The sequence below is a fragment of the Lutra lutra genome, chromosome 9, assembly GCF_902655055.1.
Source record: "Lutra lutra chromosome 9, mLutLut1.2, whole genome shotgun sequence".
NCBI classification, from domain to species: Eukaryota; Metazoa; Chordata; class Mammalia; order Carnivora; family Mustelidae; genus Lutra; species Lutra lutra.
In genome coordinates, this window is record NC_062286.1 from 82,994,903 (window position 1) to 83,012,836 (window position 17,934).

Here is a 17,934-nt window from a genome sequence, read left to right on the forward strand (position 1 = left end):
CAAAACAAAGATCTGCTGGGTGTTGAATGAGGGAAAGAAGAGAGAAGGGCAAGGGCCAGCTTAGACTCAACACAGTTATTTATTTTCCTCTTGCTCCACTAGATGATGTTGTTTTAACATGAAAATTACAATGTTAATTTTAACCAACAAAATAGTGACAATCAGTTGACTTAAAAAATAAAGATCTAAGATTACTTTAAATGGCACCTCCTGTGACACATTTAAAATATGACTTCAGTTCCTCTTCACTCCAATGCCATTTTCAATTATAATTTTTCAAGCAAAAATAATCCATTTTGTTATATGCAATGTGCACTGGTGTTATACTTATTTAATTATATATATTTTTATCTGGGCAATCTGTCAAATCTGCAAGTTGTTCCAAAAATCAGAGACAGGATCCATGCCTTTTCTTCCCTCATTCTTTAGTGCTTTTCAAATACAAATATGCCTAGAACTGAACTCATAACAGGCTCCCTGGGAAAGGACTGTATTAAGAATGATCTAGGGGAACCTCTTGTTCTTGCCAGAGTCCTTTGTCCAGCTTGGTCCCTATGGTGCAAGAGTGCCACACAGAGACAGGATAAGATCTAGGCTTCTGTTGGATTCTCAGCCTCTTTCTCTGAGAAGAAATAGTTTGTAGCAAGATCTTTACTATTTTCCTTTGCTTTGGATCTGTTCTGATGAAGCAGTGAAGTTCTGCATAATTGATAAAGACAGACTATTCATCTCATTTCTTAAAACACAAAGGTGCAATCAAGCATTCTGAATTTCCTAAATATTGCACAGTTGATGCCTGGAGCATTCAGAAATTACTGTTGGTGACTGTTATGGGCTGAACTGTGTTCTTCAAAATTCATATGTTGAAGTCCTAACCCCTAGTATCTCAGAATATGACTGTATTTAGAGACAGGGTCTTAAAGAGAAAATTAAAGCTAAATAAGGTCAGTGGAGTGGGCCTTATTCCAATATAACTGGGGTCCTCATAAGAAGAGGAGATTAGGAAGCAGGCATCACAGAGGGACAACCATCTGTAAGCCAAGGAGACTGGCCACAGAAGAAACCAACCCTGCTGATACCTTGCTATTAGAGTTCTGACCTTAAGAACTATGAGGAAATAAATTGTTGTTTAAGCCACCCAGTCTGTGATTCTTTGTTATGACAGCCCTAGCACGCTAATATAGTTGAGTGTTTGGATGGCAGCTGCCCCCATCTAAGTCACTAAGAATTTGGAGAATTGGCCCTTTTAAGAACCACTACTATGTGTTTATAGAGATTCTTATAGAAACTTTGTTATGCTTTTCATTCCATGCTTTAAAAAAGTTTCCCCTCTATAAAAATTAAGAAAACCAGGTCCCGAGGAGTCAAGATGGCGGAGAAGTAGCAGGCTGAGACTTCTTCAGGTAGCGGGAGATCAGCTAAATAGCTTATCTAAAGATTGCAAACACCTATAAATCCAATGGGACATTGAAGAGAAGAAGAACAGCAATTCCAGAAACAGAAAATCAACCACTTTCTGCAAGGTAGGACTGGCGGAGAAGTGAATCCAAAGCGACGGGAAGATAGACCGCGGGGGGGAAGGGCCGGCTCCCGGAGAGCAGCGGAGCAACGGAGCACAAAATCAGGACTTTTAAAAGTCTGTTCCGCTGAGGGACATCGCTCCAGAAGCTTAACTGGGGTGAAGCCCAGGTGGGGTCAGTGCGGCCTCAGGTCCCACAGGGTCACAGAAGGATCGGGGGTGTCTGAGTGTTGCAGAGCTTACCGGTATTAGGACAGGGAAGCCGGCTACAGAGACAGAGCCGAGGAGTGAGCTCTAAACTCGGGGTTACCTTAAACCGGTCGCAGGCTCGGTCAGCTCGGAGCGCGGCCGGAGGCCAGGGTGACGGGAGTCATTGGGCGCTGTTCTCTGAGGGCGCACTGAGGAGTGGGGCCCCGGGCTCTCGGCTCCTCCGGTCCGGAGACCGGGAGGCCGCCATCTTCATTCCCGTCTTCCGGAACTCTACAGAAAGCACTCAGGGAACAAAAGCTCCCGAAAGCAAACCCAGCAAACCCGAGCGGATTACTCAGCCCGGCCCGGGTAAGGGCGGTGCAACTCCGCCTGGGGCAAAGACGCTTGAGAATCACTACAACAGGCCCCTCCCACAGAAGATCAACGGGAAACCCAGCCAGGACCAAGTTCACCTACCAAGGAGTGCAGTTTCAATACCAAGGAGAGCGGCGGAATTCCAGAGGAGAAGAAAGCAAAGCATGGAACTCATGGCTTTCTCCCCATGATTCTTTAGCCTTGCAGTTAACTTAATTTTTTTTTCTCTTCTTCTGCTAAATTTTTTTAACTTTTACCGTTTTCGTTTTTTAACGTTTTTTAAATAGTTTATCTAATATATATATATATATTTTTCCTTTTTATATTTTTTATCGGCTTTCTTTTTTTTTTTTTTTTTGACAAATGCATTGCTTTTAATCACATACAAACATACTTGAAGACATACTGAGGAATTACACACAGCTGTGAACTAAGGGACACATCCATAATCAGCCTGATACGAGGGAGGGGCCAGTTTTCACAGTCGCAGCACAGCAGAGGACCGAAGTCCAAGGTGGTTCTTTTGGATGGCATCACTGTAGCTATCGCAGTGGAATCAGGAACACATGGTCACTAGTAGTATTACCAAAACAAGGTGTTTACTACACAAATTAGACCTTAAATGAATACAGTATAGAGGAGAGGAGAGTCTGAGCAGCAGAGAATACTCCCAACCATGAAAGTTCCAATTAGTTGCCTGGATGCATGAGGGCTGGCAGGAAAATCCAAACTGCGGTGGATCTTTGATGCAGAACTTGTGAAGGTGTATGTGGAACCTGCACCTCTGAGAAATGGAAGTCGGGCAGTTAACTGTGGTTCTGAGGGCACTCTTGACTGGCGGGGCAAGCGATCAGGAAAATGGGTTGCAAGCAGGTTATCCTCCAAGCTCCTATACAGCTTCTGTCTGTCTGTCTGTCAGCTCTGAAACCTAATGCCTCCAGTACTCCGGCCTTCCAAACCTCATGCAAGTGAGGCTACAGGTAGAATCACAAAGGGAACAGATTCTAGAAAATGTCACATTACCCAGGTGACAAAAACTGGTTTTCTCCTAAGAAAGATGGAATATTTGACAGGTAATGGATATCCAGTAGCTGACAGAGGCGGCCAGTGGGAAAATCCCAACAAATACCAAAATGTCATTTATCAGCAATTCTAAACCATTATTTTAAAATTAAACCTACTTGCACATTTAGAAACCACCTCGATTCATCCATGGATGAAACTCCAAAATGGAAAGAGAAAAATGTTACTGATTTTTTTTTATTTTATTTTATTTATTTGACAGAGATCACAAGCAGGCAGAGATGCAGGCAGAGAGAGAGAGGAGGAAGCAGGCTCCCCGCCGAGCAGAGAGCCCAATGCGGGGCCCGACCCCAGGACCCCGAGACCATGACCCGAGCCGAAGGCAGAGGCCTAAACCACTGAGCCACCCAGGCGCCCCGTTACTAATTGATTTAAGGAGAAAACAAATATCTATTAATCTTTAAACAACAGTAATGAGTACTTACAGAATTATCTCACTTCAATGTTCATTTTTCAAAGTTAAGAGTAAATATCCACAGTTCAGAGATCCACTTTAAGAATGAGGCACTGATAAAGACAATATATAAAGACAATATATTTATAACTTTTATAATGATTGGGGTTACAGTTTTCTGGAACATTACATAGGGATTCATTTGTATCAGGCTTTCTTATATTTGCTGGACTGCTCTCCCGTGGGGCTTTCACATGTGAGGATGAAGGTTCACTGACGTTTTTCCCACACTGCTTACATTCGGGAAGTTTCTATTCAGTGTGAGATCTCTCATGCCTTCGAAATGAATTGGGACGACTGAAGGCTTTTCCACATTCTTTACATTTGTACGGTTTCTCGCCAGTGTGCATTCTCACGTGTCCTCGAAAGGTAGTGCGATAAATGAAGGCCTTTCCACATTCCTTACACTCATAGGGTTTTTCTCCAGTGTGCGTTTTCTCGTGTGTCCGAAAGGACGTGTAACAACTGAAAGCTCTACCACACTGTTTACATTCATAGGGCTTCTCTCCTGTGTGAGTCCTTTCGTGTATCTGAAAGGAACTGGGAAAATTGAAGGCTTTCCCACATTCCTTGCATTTATAAGGCCTATCTCCAGTGTGCATGATCATGTGCGTTCGAACACTTGAGGGAGAAATGAAGGCTTTCCCACATTCCTCACATTTATAGGGTTTCTCTCCAGTGTGCTTTCTCATGTGTCCCTGAAAGGTTGTGCGATAAATGAAGGTTTTGCCACATTCCTTACATTCATAAGGTTTCTCGCCAGTGTGCGTTCTTTCGTGTATTCGAAAGGAACTGGGCCAACTGAAGGTTTTCCCACACTGCTTACATTCATAGGGTTTCTCTCCAGTGTGAGTCCTTTCATGAGATCGAAAGGAACTGGGACAAATGAAGGCTTTCCCACATTCCTTACACTTGTAAGGTCCATCCCCCGTGTGTGTGATCATGTGGGTTCGAATGCTTGACAGAGAAATGAAGGCTTTTCCGCATTCCTTACATTCATAAGGTTTCTCTCCTGTGTGAATTCTTTCATGTATCCGCAAACCTAGAGGGGAGCTGAAGGTTTTCTCACACTGTTTACATTCATACTGTTTCTCTGCAGTGTGAGTCCTTTCATGTCTTCGAAAGGAACTGGGACAACTGAGGGCTTTCCCAAACTGCTTACACTCGTAGGGTTTCTCTCCAGTGTGATTTCTTTCATGTATTCGCAGACCCAGAGGGGACCTGAGGGATTTACCGCATTGTTTACACTGATAGGGTTTCTCTCCAGTGTGAGTTCTCTCGTGTGTTCGCAACGAAGTGGAACAACTGAAAGCCTTCCCACATTCCTTACATTTGTAAGGTCCCTCTCCTGTGTGAGTTATCATGTGTCTTCGGTAAGTCGTGAGCCACGTGAAAGCTTTCCCACATTCCTGACATTCGTAGGGCTTTTCCCCAGTGTGAGTCCTCTCATGTCTGTGAACAGATTTGCGGTAACTGAAGGCTTTCCCACATTCCTTACACTTGTATGGCTTCTCTTCACATTCGTGGTACTCATATGGCTTATGTCCACTGTGAGATCTGATGTGCCTACTAAGGGACGAATGACGCACAAAGACTTTTCCACACACGCTACATTCACATGGTTTTACTCCAGAAGGCGTTTCCTTGTTCAGAGTAAGATCTGGAGTCTGGATGATGGTTTCTCTACACTGACGACCTTCAGGTGGTTTTATTCCAGAAGGACTTTTCTTATTCAGGTTAAGGTCTGGAGTCTGGGTGATAGTTTCTCCACACTGATGACCTTCAGGTGATTTTACTCCAGAAGGCGTTTTCTTGTTCAGAATACGCTCTGGAGTCTGGGTGATGGTTTCTCTATACTGAGGACCTTCAGGTGGTTTTATTCCAGAAGGACTTTCCTTGCTCAGGTTAAGATCTGGAGTCTGGGTGATGGTTTCTCCACAGTGATCCTCTTTGTTTTCATAAGGTTTTTCTACCATATGACTTCTTAGTTTTCTCCCCTGCGTATAGTACCCATCTTCAGTGTCATGATCTTCCCATTTTTTCCTGAGGCCAGGTTTCTGAAGGTTTCCCGCATCACATCTCTGTAAAGTTTCTTCTGCGAAGAATCCAGTAAAACCCACTCTTCCAGGCTGAAGTTCACAGCCACATCCTCAAAGGTCACTGAATCCATTTAACTCAGCACTCCATGACGTGCCGGCTCGAGTCTGCATGAGGTTTTAATGAGTAAAACACAGTGAAGAACCGGAAACTTGTTCTAGTCCCAGCACCAACCACGAGCGTCCCGGAGGCCAATAATTACTTTAAAAGGTTAATGGACGGGGCGCCTGGGTGGCCCAGCAGGTCAAAGCCTCTGCCCTCGGCCCAAGCCACGATCCCACGGCCCCGGGATCGAGCCCCGCACCGGGCCCCCCGCCCAGCAGGGAGCCCGCCTCCTCCTGTCTCTCTCTCTGCTCTCCTCTCTGCCTACTTGTGATCACTGCCCGCTTTCTGGGGTACCGGGTCGACCACCATGCGATTGCCGCGGCCGGCGGAGCTCACGGCGACAGAGGATGTGGCGGAAGCTCCCCAAGCCTTTCAGGACAGCGCGAGGTGATGCGAGCCTCGGCCGGACCTCAGCTTTCTTTTTTTAATAGTTTCTTTTTTTTTTTTCTTTTTTTTTTTTCTTCTGAAACCCTTTTTATCCCCTTTCTCCCCCCTCACGATTTGGGATCTCTTCTGATTTGGCTAAAGCATATTTTCCTGGGGTTGTTGCCACCCTTTTAGTATTTTAATTGCTCCTTCATATACTCTTATCTGGACAAAATGACAAGGCGGAAAAATTCACAACAAAAAAAAGAACAAGAAGCAGTACCAAAGGCTAGGGACCTAATCAATACAGACATTGGTAATAAGTCAGATATAGAGTTCAGAATGATGATTCTCAAGGTTCTAGCCGGGCTTGAAAAAGGCATGGAAGATATTAAAGCAACCCTCTCGGGAGATATAAAAACCCTTTCTGGAGAAATAAAAGAACTAAAATCTAACCAAGTTGAAATAAAAAAAGCTATTAATGAGGTGCAATCAAAAATGGAGGCTCTCGCTTTTTTGCAACGGGTTTGCCGCCAGAACACAGGTGTCGTGAAAACCACCACTCAACCTAAGCCAGAATGGGGAAGGAAAAGACTCATATCAACATTGTTGTCATCGGACACGTAGATTCGGGCAAGTCTACCACTACTGGTCATCTGATCTACAAATGTGGTGGGATCGACAAAAGAACTATCGAAAAATTCGAGAAGGAGGCTGCTGAGATGGGAAAAGGCTCCTTCAAGTATGCCTGGGTCTTGGATAAACTGAAAGCTGAACGTGAACGTGGTATCACCATTGATATCTCCCTGTGGAAATTCGAGACCAGCAAGTATTACGTGACCATCATCGATGCTCCAGGACACAGAGATTTTATCAAAAACATGATTACAGGCACATCTCAGGCTGATTGTGCTGTTCTGATTGTTGCTGCTGGTGTTGGTGAATTTGAAGCCGGTATCTCCAAGAATGGGCAGACCCGTGAGCATGCCCTTCTGGCTTACACACTGGGTGTAAAACAACTAATTGTTGGTGTTAACAAAATGGATTCCACTGAGCCACCCTACAGCCAGAAGAGATACGAGGAAATCGTTAAGGAAGTCAGCACCTACATTAAGAAAATTGGCTACAACCCCGACACAGTAGCATTTGTGCCAATTTCTGGTTGGAATGGTGACAACATGCTGGAGCCAAGTGCTAACATGCCTTGGTTCAAGGGATGGAAAGTCACCCGTAAAGATGGGAATGCCAGTGGAACCACACTGCTTGAAGCTCTGGATTGCATTCTGCCACCAACTCGTCCAACTGACAAGCCCTTGCGTCTGCCTCTCCAGGACGTCTACAAAATTGGTGGTATTGGCACTGTCCCTGTGGGCCGAGTGGAGACTGGTGTTCTTAAACCTGGCATGGTGGTCACCTTTGCTCCAGTCAATGTTACAACTGAAGTCAAGTCTGTTGAAATGCACCATGAAGCTTTGAGTGAGGCTCTTCCTGGGGACAATGTGGGCTTCAATGTCAAGAACGTATCTGTCAAAGATGTTCGTCGTGGCAATGTGGCTGGTGACAGCAAAAATGACCCACCAATGGAAGCAGCTGGCTTCACAGCTCAGGTGATTATCCTGAACCATCCAGGCCAAATTAGTGCTGGATATGCACCTGTGCTGGATTGTCACACAGCTCACATTGCTTGCAAGTTTGCTGAGCTGAAGGAGAAGATAGATCGTCATTCTGGAAAAAAGCTGGAAGATGGTCCCAAGTTCTTGAAATCTGGTGACGCTGCCATTGTTGATATGGTTCCTGGCAAGCCTATGTGTGTTGAGAGCTTCTCTGACTATCCTCCTCTGGGCCGTTTTGCTGTTCGTGACATGAGACAGACGGTTGCTGTGGGTGTCATCAAAGCAGTAGACAAGAAGGCAGCTGGAACTGGCAAGGTCACCAAGTCTGCCCAGAAAGCTCAGAAGGCTAAATGAATATTATCCCCAATACCTGCCACCCCAGTCTTAATCAGTGGTGGAAGAACGGTCTCAGAACTGTTTGTGTCAATTGGCCATTTAAGTTTAATAGTAAAAGACTGGTTAATGATAACAATGCATCGTAAAACCTTCAGAAGGAAAGGAGAATGTTTTGTGGACCATTTGTTTTTTTTGTGTGTGTGTGGCAGTTTTAAGTTATTAGTTTTTAAAATCAGTACTTTTTAATGGAAACAACTTGACCAAAAATCTGTCACAGAATTTTGAGACCCATTAAAACAAAAGTTTAATGAGAAAAAAAAAAAAATGGAGGCTCTCACTGCTAGGATAAATGAGGCAGAAGAAAGAATTAGCGATATAGAAGACCAAATGACAGAGAATAAAGAAGCTTAGCAAAAGAGGGACAAACAGCTACTGGACCACAAGGGGAGAATTCGAGAGATAAGTGACACCATAAGATGAAACAACATTAGAATAATTGGGATTCCAGAAGAAGAGGAAACAGAGAGGGGAGCAGAAGGTATATTGGAGAGAATTATTGGAGAGAATTTCCCCAATATGGCAAAGGGAACAAGCATCAAAATTCAAGAGGTTCAGAGAACCCCCCTCAAAATCAATAAGAATAGGTCCACACCCCGTCACCTAATAGTAAAATTTACAAGTCTTAGTGACAAAGAAAAGATCCTGAAAGCAGCCCGGGAAAAGAAGTCTGTAACGTACAATGGTAAAAATATTAGATTGGCAGCAGACTTATCCACAGAGACCTGGCAGGCCAGAAAGAGCTGGCATGATATATTCAGAGTACTAAATGAGAAAAACATGCAGCCAAGAATACTATATCCAGCTAGGCTATCATTGAAAATAGACGGAGAGATTAAAAGCTTCCAGGACAAACAAATACTGAAAGAATTTGCAAACACCAAACCAGCTCTACAGGAAATATTGAAAAGGGTCCTCTAAGCAGAGAGACCCTAAAAGTAGTAGATCAGAAAGAAACAGAGACAATATACAATAACAGTCACCTTACAGGCAATACAATGGCACTAAATTCATATTTCTCAATACTTACCATGAATGTTAATGGGCTAAATGCCCCAATCAAAAGGCACAGGGTATCAGAATGGATAAAAAAACAAAACCCATCTATATGTTGCCTACAAGAAACTCATCTTAAACCCGAAGACACCTCCAGGTTTAAAGTGAGGGGGTGGATGGGACGCCTGGGTGGCTCAGTTGGTTGGGCGGCTGCCTTCGGCTCAGGTCATGATCCCAGCGTCCTGGGATCGAGTCCCACATCGGGCTCCTTGCTCAGCTGGGAGCCTGCTTCTCCCTCTGCCTCTCCCTGCCACTCTGTCTGCCTGTGCTCATGCTCGCTCCCTCTCTCTCTCTTTCTAACAAATAAATAAATAAAATCTTTAAAAAAAATAATAAAGTGAGGGGGTGGAAAAGAATTTACCATGCTAATGGACATCAGAAGAAAGCAGGAGTTGCAATCCTTATAGCAGATCAATTAGATTTTAAGTCAAAGACTATAATAAGAGATGAGGAAGGACACTATATCATACTCAAAGGAACTGTCCAACAAGAAGATCTAACAATTTTAAATATCTATGCCCTTAACGTGGGAGCAGCCAACTATATAAACCAATTAATAACAAAATCAAAGAAACACATCGACAATAATACAATAATGGTAGGGGATTTTAACACTCCCCTCAATGAAATGGACAGATCATCCAAGCAAAAGATCAACAAGGAAATCAAGGCCTTAAATGACACACTGGACCAGATGGACATCACAGATATATTCAGAACATTTCATCCCAAAGCAACAGAATACACATTCTTCTCTAGTGCACATGGAACATTCTCCAGAATAGATCACATTCTTGGTCCTAAATCAGGTCTCAACCGGTATCAAAAGATTGGGATCATTCCCTGCATATTTTCAGACCACAATGCTCTAAAGCTAGAACTCAATCACAAGAGGAAATTTGGAAAGAACCCAAATCCATGGAGACTAAACAGCATCCTTCTAAAGAATGAATGGGTCAATCAGGAAATTAAAGAAGAATTGAAAAAATTTATGGAAACAAATGATAATGAAAACACAACAGTTCAGAATCTGTGGGACACAACAAAGGCAGTCCTGAGAGGAAAATATATAGCGGTACAAGCCTTTCTTAAGAAACAAGAAAGGTCTCAGGTACACAACCTAACCCTACACCTAAAGGAGCTGGAGAAAGAACAAGAAAGAAATCCTAAACCCAGCAGGAGAAGAGAAATCATAAAGATCAGAGCAGAAATCAATGAAATAGAAACCAAAAAAACAATAGAACAAATCAATGAAACTAGGAGCTGGTTCTTTGAAAGAATTAATAAGATTGATAAACCCCTGGCCAGACTTATCAAAAAGAAAAGAGAAAGGACCCAAATAAATAAAATCATGAATGAAAGAGGAGAGATCACAACAAACACCAAAGAAATACAGACAATTATAAGAACATACTATGATCAACTCTACGCCAACAAATTTGACAATCTGGAAGAAATGGATGCATTCCTAGAGACATATAAACTACCACAACTGAACCAGGAAGAAATGGAAAGCCTGAACAGACCCATAACCAGTAAGGAGATTGAAAGAGTCATCAAAAATCTCCAAACAAACAAAAGCCCAGGGCCAGATGGCTTCCCAGGGGAATTCTACCAAACATTTAAAGAAGAACTAATTCCTATTCTCCTGAAACTGTTCCAAAAAATAGAAATAGAAGGAAAACTTCCAAACTCATTTTATGAGGCCAGCATCACCTTGATCCCAAAACCAGACAAGGATCCCATCAAAAAAGAGAACTACAGACCAATATCCTTGATTAATTCAGATGCAAAAATTCTCACCAAAATTCTCACTAGCCAATAGGATTCAACAGTACATTAAAAGGATTATTCACCACGACCAAGTGGGATTTATTCCAGGGCTGCAAGGTTGGTTCAACATCCGCAAATCAATCAATGTGATACAACACATGAATAAAAGAAAGAACAAGAATCATATGATACTCTCCATAGATGCTGAAAAAGCATTTGACAAAGTACAGCATCCCTTCCTGATCAAAACTCTTCAAAGTGTAGGGATAGACGGCACATACCTCAATATTATCAAAGCCATCTATGAAAAACCCACCGCAAATATCATTCTCAGTGGAGAAAAACTGAAAGCTTTTCCGCTAAGGTCAGGAACACGGCAGGGATGTCCGTTATCACCACTGCTATTCAACATAGTACTAGAAGTCCTAGCCTCAGCAATCAGACAACAAAAGGAAATTAAAGGCATCCAAATCGGCAAAGAAGAAGTCAAACTATCACTCTTCGCAGATGATATGATACTCTATGTGGAAAACCCAAAAGACTCCACTCCAAAACTGCTAGAACTTGTACAGGAATTCAGTAAAGTGTCAGGATATAAAATCAATGCACAGAAATCAGTTGCATTTCTCTACACCAACGACAAGACAGAAGAAAGAGAAATTAAGGAGTCCATCCCATTTACAATTGCACCCAAAACTATAAGATACCTAGGAATAAACCTAACCAAAGAGGCTAAGAATCTATACACAGAAAACTATAAAGTACTCATGAAAGAAATTGAGGAAGACACAAAGAAATGGAAAAATGTTCCATGCTCCTGGATTGGAAGAATAAATATTGTGAAAATGGCTATGCTACCTAAAGCAATCTACACATTTAATGCAATTCCTATCAAAGTACCATCCATTTTTTTCAAAGAAATGGAACAAATAATCCTAAAATTTATATGGAACCAGAAAAGACCTCGAATAGCCAAAGGAATATTGAAAAAGAAAGCCAAAGTTGGTGGCATCACAATTCCGGACTTCAAGCTCTATTACAAAGCTGTCATCATCAAGACAGCATGGTACTGGCACAAAAACAGACACATAGATCAATGGAACAGAATAGAGAGCCCAGAAATAGACCCTCAACTCTATGGTCAACTCAACTTCGACAAAGCAGGAAAGAATGTCCAATGGAAAAAAGACAGCCTCTTCAACAAATGGTGCTGGGAAAATTGGACAGCCACATGCAGAAAAATGAAATTGGACCATTTCCTTACACCACACACAAAAATAGACTCAAAATGGATGAAGGATCTCAATGTGAGAAAGGAATCCATCAAAATCCTTGAGGAGAACACAGGCAGCAACCTCTTCGACCTCAGCCGCAGCAACTTCTTCCTAGGAACATCACCAAAGGCAAGGGAAGCAAGGGCAAAAATGAACTTTTGGGATTTTATCAAGATCAAAAGCTTTTGCACAGCAAAGGAAACAGTCAACAAAACCAAAAGACAACTGACAGAATGGGAGAAGATATTTGCAAATGACATATCAGATAAAGGGCTAGTGTCCAAAATCTATAAAGAACTTAGCAAACTCAACACCCAAAGAACAAATAATCCAATCAAGAAATGGGCAGAGGACATGAACAGACATTTCTGCAAAGAAGACATCCAGATGGCCAACAGACACATGAAAAAGTGCTCCATATCACTCGGCATTAGGGAAATACAAATCAAAACAACAATGAGATATCACCTCACACCAGTCAGAATGGCTAAAATGAACAAGTCAGGAAATGACAGATGCTGGTGAGGATGCGGAGAAAGGGGAACCCTCCTACACTGTTGGTAGGAATGCAAGCTGGTGCAATCACTCTGGAAAACAGCATGGAGGTTCCTCAAAATGTTGAAAATAGAGCTACCCTATGACCCAGCAATTGCACTACTGGGTATTTACCCTAAAGATACAAACGTAGTGATCCGAAGGGGCACGTGCACCCAAATGTTTATAGCAGCAATGTCTACAATAGCCAAACTATGAAAAGAACCTAGATGTCCATCAACAGACGAATGGATAAAGAAGATGTGGTATATATACACAATGGAATACTATGCAGCCATCAAAAGAAATGAAATCTTGCCATTTGTGACGACGTGGATGGAACTAGAGGGTATCATGCTTAGCGAAATAAGTCAATCGGAGAAAGACAACTATCATATGATCTCCCTGATATGAGGGAGCAGAGATGCATCATGGGGGGTTGAGGGGGTAGGAGAAGAATAAATGTAACAAGATGGGATTGGGAGGGAGACAAACCATAAGTGACTCTTAATCTCACAAAACAAACTGAGGGTTGATGAGGGGAGGGGGATTGGGAGAGGGGAGGTGGGGTTATGGATATTGGGGAGGGTATGTGCTATGGTGAGTGCTGTGAAGTGTGTAAATCTGGCGATTCACAGACCTGTACCCCTGGGGTTAAAAATATATGTTTATAAAAAATAAAATTTAAAAAAAAAAAAAAAGAAAACCAGGTCCCTTGGGGTGCCTGGATGGCTCAATCGGTAGAACATGTGACTCCTGATCTCAGGAATTCAAGTCCCATATTAGGTGTGGAGCCTACTGAAGAAGAAGAAGAAAGAAGAAAAAAGAAAGAAGAAGAAGAAGAAGTAGTAGTAGTAGTAGTAGTAGTAGTAGAATAGTAGTAGTAGTAGTAGAAGTAGTAGTAGTAGTAGTAGTAGTAGTAGTCGTAGAGGAGGAGGAGGAGGAAGAAGAAGAAAACAATTAGGTCCCTCCTCTGAGCCCATCTTGAAGGTTTCAGTTCAGCAGGAAACCTGTGGGCCAAAGGTTAGAGGGAAGAAATAGTTATCCTAGTCCTCCCCTCCCTGAGACAGTGGGAGTCTCCTGTGTTCTGTTACAACTTTTGGTGCTTGTCTCTCTAAGACAGCACTATCCTTTTACATTTGTTTTACTGACTCTGGTCTGGTCAGCAGACAGAGCATTTCTGGGTTGTTGCTTCTGCTGCACATTTGGCTGAAATATACCCTGATCCAGATTAGCCCACTTAGATAGTTTGGAAGAAAGGTTTAGAAAGTTCTGAGGAGTGCCTTTGCCTCTGAATTTCAAAGAGTGTGGAGCATGAATAGCCCTTCTACTATGCCAATAATGACAAAGTATAGAGTATCCACAAAAGGGGAGCTAGGGTATATAGGGAATACTAAAGTTAGTTCTAGGAGTCCTGCTGTAAGAACTTCCTATCTGGATAAGATACTTTTGGGTTCAGTCTTCTTCAATTTCTTTCATGAGTGTTCTGTAGTTCCTCGAGTACAGATCCTTTACCTCTTTGGTTAGGTTTATTCTCAGGTATCTTATGGTTCTTGGTGCTATAGTAAATGGAATCAATTCTCTAATTTTCCTTTCTGTATTTTCATTTTTAGTGTATAAGAAAGCCACTGATTTCTGTACATTGACTTTGTATTCTGGAGCAAATAATACAAAAATTTGTATGGAATCAGAAGAGACCCCAAATTGCTAAGGAAATATTGAAAAACAAAAATAAAACTGGGGGCATCACGTTACCTGATTTCAAGCTTTATTACAAAGCTGTGATCACCAAGACAGCAGGGTACTGGCATAAAAACAGACACATAGACCAGTGAAACAGAGTAGAGAGCCCAGATATGGACCATCAACTCTATGGTCAAATAATCTTCGACAAAACAGGAAAAAATATACAGTGGAAAAAAGACAGTCTCTTCAATAAATGGTGCTGGGAAAACTGGACAGCTATATGAAGAAGAATGAAACTCGACCATTCTCTTACACCGTACACAAAGATAAACTCAAAATGGATAAAAGACCTCAACGTGAGACAGGAATCCATCAGAATCCTAGAGGAGAATATAGGCAGTAACCTCTTCGATATCAGCCACAGCAACTTCTTTCAAGATATGTCTCCAAAGGCAAAGGAAACAAAAGCGAAAATGAACTTTTGGGACTTCATCAAAATCAAAAGCTTCTACACAGCAAAGGAAACAGTCAACAAAACAAAGAGGCAACCCATGGAATGGGAGAAGATATTTGCAAATGACAGTACAGACAAAAGGTTGATATCCAGGATCTATAAAGAACTCCTCAAACTCAACACACACAAAACAGACAATCATATAAAAAAAATGGGCAGAAGATATGAACAGACACTTTTCCAATGAAGACATACAAATGGCTATCAGACACATGAAAAAATGTTCATCATCACTAGCCATCAGGGAGATTCAAATTAAAACCACATTGAGATACCACCTTACACCAGTTAGAATGGCCAAAATTAGAAAGACAGTAAACAACATATGTTGGAGGGGATGTGGAGAAAGGGGAACCCTCTTACACTGTTGGTGGGAATGCACGTTGGTGCAGCCACTTTGGAGAACAGTGTGATTCCTTAAGAAATTAAAAATAGAGCTTCCCTATGACCCTGCAATTGCACTACTGGGTATTTACCCCAAAGATACAGATGTAGTGAAAAGAAGGGCCATCTGTACCCCAATGTTTATAGCAGCAATGGCCATGGTCGCCAAACTGTGGAAAGAACCAAGATGCCCTTCAATGGACGAATGGATAAGGAAGATGTGGTCCATATACACTATGGAGTATTCTGCCTCCATCAGAAAGGATGAATACCCAACTTTTGTATCAACATGGATGGGACTGGAAGAGATTATGCTGAATGAAATAAGTCAAGGAGAGAGAGTCAATTATCCTATGGTTTCACTTATTTGTGGAGCATAACAAATAGCATGGAGGACAAGGAGAGTTAGAGAGGAGAAGGGAGTTGAGGGAAATTGGAAGGGGAGGTGAACCATGAGTGACTATGGACTCTGAAAAACAATCTGAGGATTTTGAAGGGGCGGGGGGTGGGAGGTTGGGGGACCAGGTGGTGGGTATTGGAGAGGGCACGGATTGCATGGAGCACTGGGTGTGGTGCAAAAACAATGAATACTGTTACACCGAAAATAAATTTAAAAATTTTTTAAAAAGAAAGAAAACAAAAAATAAACAATAAATAAAAATCTTTCCTACTTGAAATTAAAAAAAAAAAAGATACTTTTGGGTTCAGGTGACCAAAAACCAACTCAAACTAGCTTATAACAGAAAATGGGAGGGTGTAGATTTGGGTCTGTGTAACTGTGATATTCAAAACCTGATGGTTTCAGGTACAGCTTGATCCTGGGCTCAAATTCTGTCATCAGGAAGGTCTATCTCTCCTTAACTGGATACTCTGCTTTCCTGTGTTTGGATCTATTCTTAGGCATGAAATCCTAGTGTGTTGGCAAAGATGGCTACACATTTATCAGTCATAGAGGCAGTGATGCCAAAGAAAAGAACATCACTCTTTTCCCAGAGTTACAGCAAAATTCTAGGCAAACTCCCTGAATGGTCAGGTTGGGTCACCTTCTAATTTCTCAACCAATCACTGTAGCCAGGATGGCAGGGTACTCTGGGCCATGTGCCCACCTCTGGGACTGAGAAATGAGTGGGGGTGGGTGGCCCTATCCGAGCCACTAAAAATTTAGAGTTGGTTCCTCAAAGAGGTACCAGGAAGAAAAAAAGTAAGCACATAAAACATCAATCTTGTATTACATTAGGCTGGCATATAAAAGATGCTCAAAACAGGCTGGCTTATATTATGTGATTAAGTGACAAATAAATAAAAAAGGGGAAAGTGCTGTGTCAAAAATTTAGAGGACTATGGAGAAGAGAATGGCATTGAAAGAGGATGAAGCTCAAAATTATACACAGAAGTTATAAAAGAGGCATATTTCAGCACAATGCAAGGAAAAACCCTACTAGAAGTGAGGACAACAAAAGAGGATGCTTCACAAAGTGGTGATCTTCCATTTTCTAGATGAGCTCTGGTGGGGATGAATGGGCATCCATCAGGGATGCAGAAAAAGGAGGTTCTATGTCAGATGGGTTGGGTTGACCCCAAAGACCTCCTCCAACCTCAAGCTCCAATGATTCCCAAACTTCTTATTTCCACATCAGGAAACCATGAGGATACAAAGAAAGTGCAGACCAGTAGGGAGCATAGCGGGCAGCACTGAGGTGTTTTTTTTTTTAAGTTAACAGTTACTGAGACCTTACTGTATACTGAGTACAGTCTAGGTGTTTGCATCCCTTGCCCCCTTTAGTCTCCAGAGTAACCCTTGAAATAAGTTTTAGTGACCCCATTTAATGAATGAGGAAATTGGGGTGCAGAGAGGTTGAATAACTTGTCACAGTAAATAGCAGAGCTGGGACCTGAATCCAGGCCACTTGTAATTTAAGGCAAAGCTCTTAACCCCTTTGCTCTTGGGGGATAGGCAGGCCTGCTTCTTTCTACACCTTCCTCTGCTCACCTACACCCTCCTGCCTGCTCAGGATCAAGGTCAATCAGGTCCAGATGGTAGCAGGTGCATCTAATGAGATGTGAGAGTATTACTCAGAAGAAGCCAAGAGTTGCTGGGAGAGAATCCCAGATTCACATCCCCGTGCTTGAAATGTCAAGAGCAAATGTTATGGCCATGCATTAGAAACAGACACAACAACAAAGCCAGCATTATCCTTGAACCCTTTCCAACTCTAGTCTATCCAACTGCTTTGGTCAATGCATGAGTTAGGTAAGCCAGTCAGTTCCTGTAATGGCTCCTACCTTCCCTCTTAATTAAATTAAAATAATTTAATTTTTTTAAGTTTTCAAATTTTTTTATTGCTTTAAAAACTGATTTAATTGTATGCCTAAAAAGCTATCAGGAAGAAAGAAGAATTACTATTTTCATTTACCTATTTGAATATCGAGCAAATATTTATTTAGTACCTACTACATGCAAGATCTTGGGTCTTGCCCCAAAGATGAATATTTATTTTACTTAGGAGTTGAAAACGCAT

At 42.1% G+C, this 17,934-nt stretch overlaps 1 protein-coding gene and 1 pseudogene across 1 annotated transcript; one reads left to right on the forward strand and one right to left on the reverse strand.

Annotated features, from left to right (window-relative positions):
• Window positions 1-3,646: 3,646 nt before the first annotated feature.
• LOC125109839 (zinc finger protein 791-like) lies at window positions 3,647-5,888 on the reverse strand (annotated as a pseudogene).
• Window positions 5,889-6,726: 838 nt separating this feature from the next.
• LOC125109243 (elongation factor 1-alpha 1-like) lies at window positions 6,727-8,331 on the forward strand. The gene has a single exon (XM_047746047.1). It carries the CDS (start codon window positions 6,767-6,769, stop codon window positions 8,153-8,155), a length of 1,389 nt encoding a protein of 462 aa, XP_047602003.1. The 5' UTR covers window positions 6,727-6,766; the 3' UTR covers window positions 8,156-8,331.
• Window positions 8,332-17,934: the final 9,603 nt, after the last annotated feature.

What these genes read in the sequence shown, in the direction of transcription:
- LOC125109243 (XM_047746047.1), top strand. Translation starts at nt 6,767, where the DNA reads ATGGGGAAGGAAAAGACTCATATCAACATTGTTGTCATCGGACACGTA.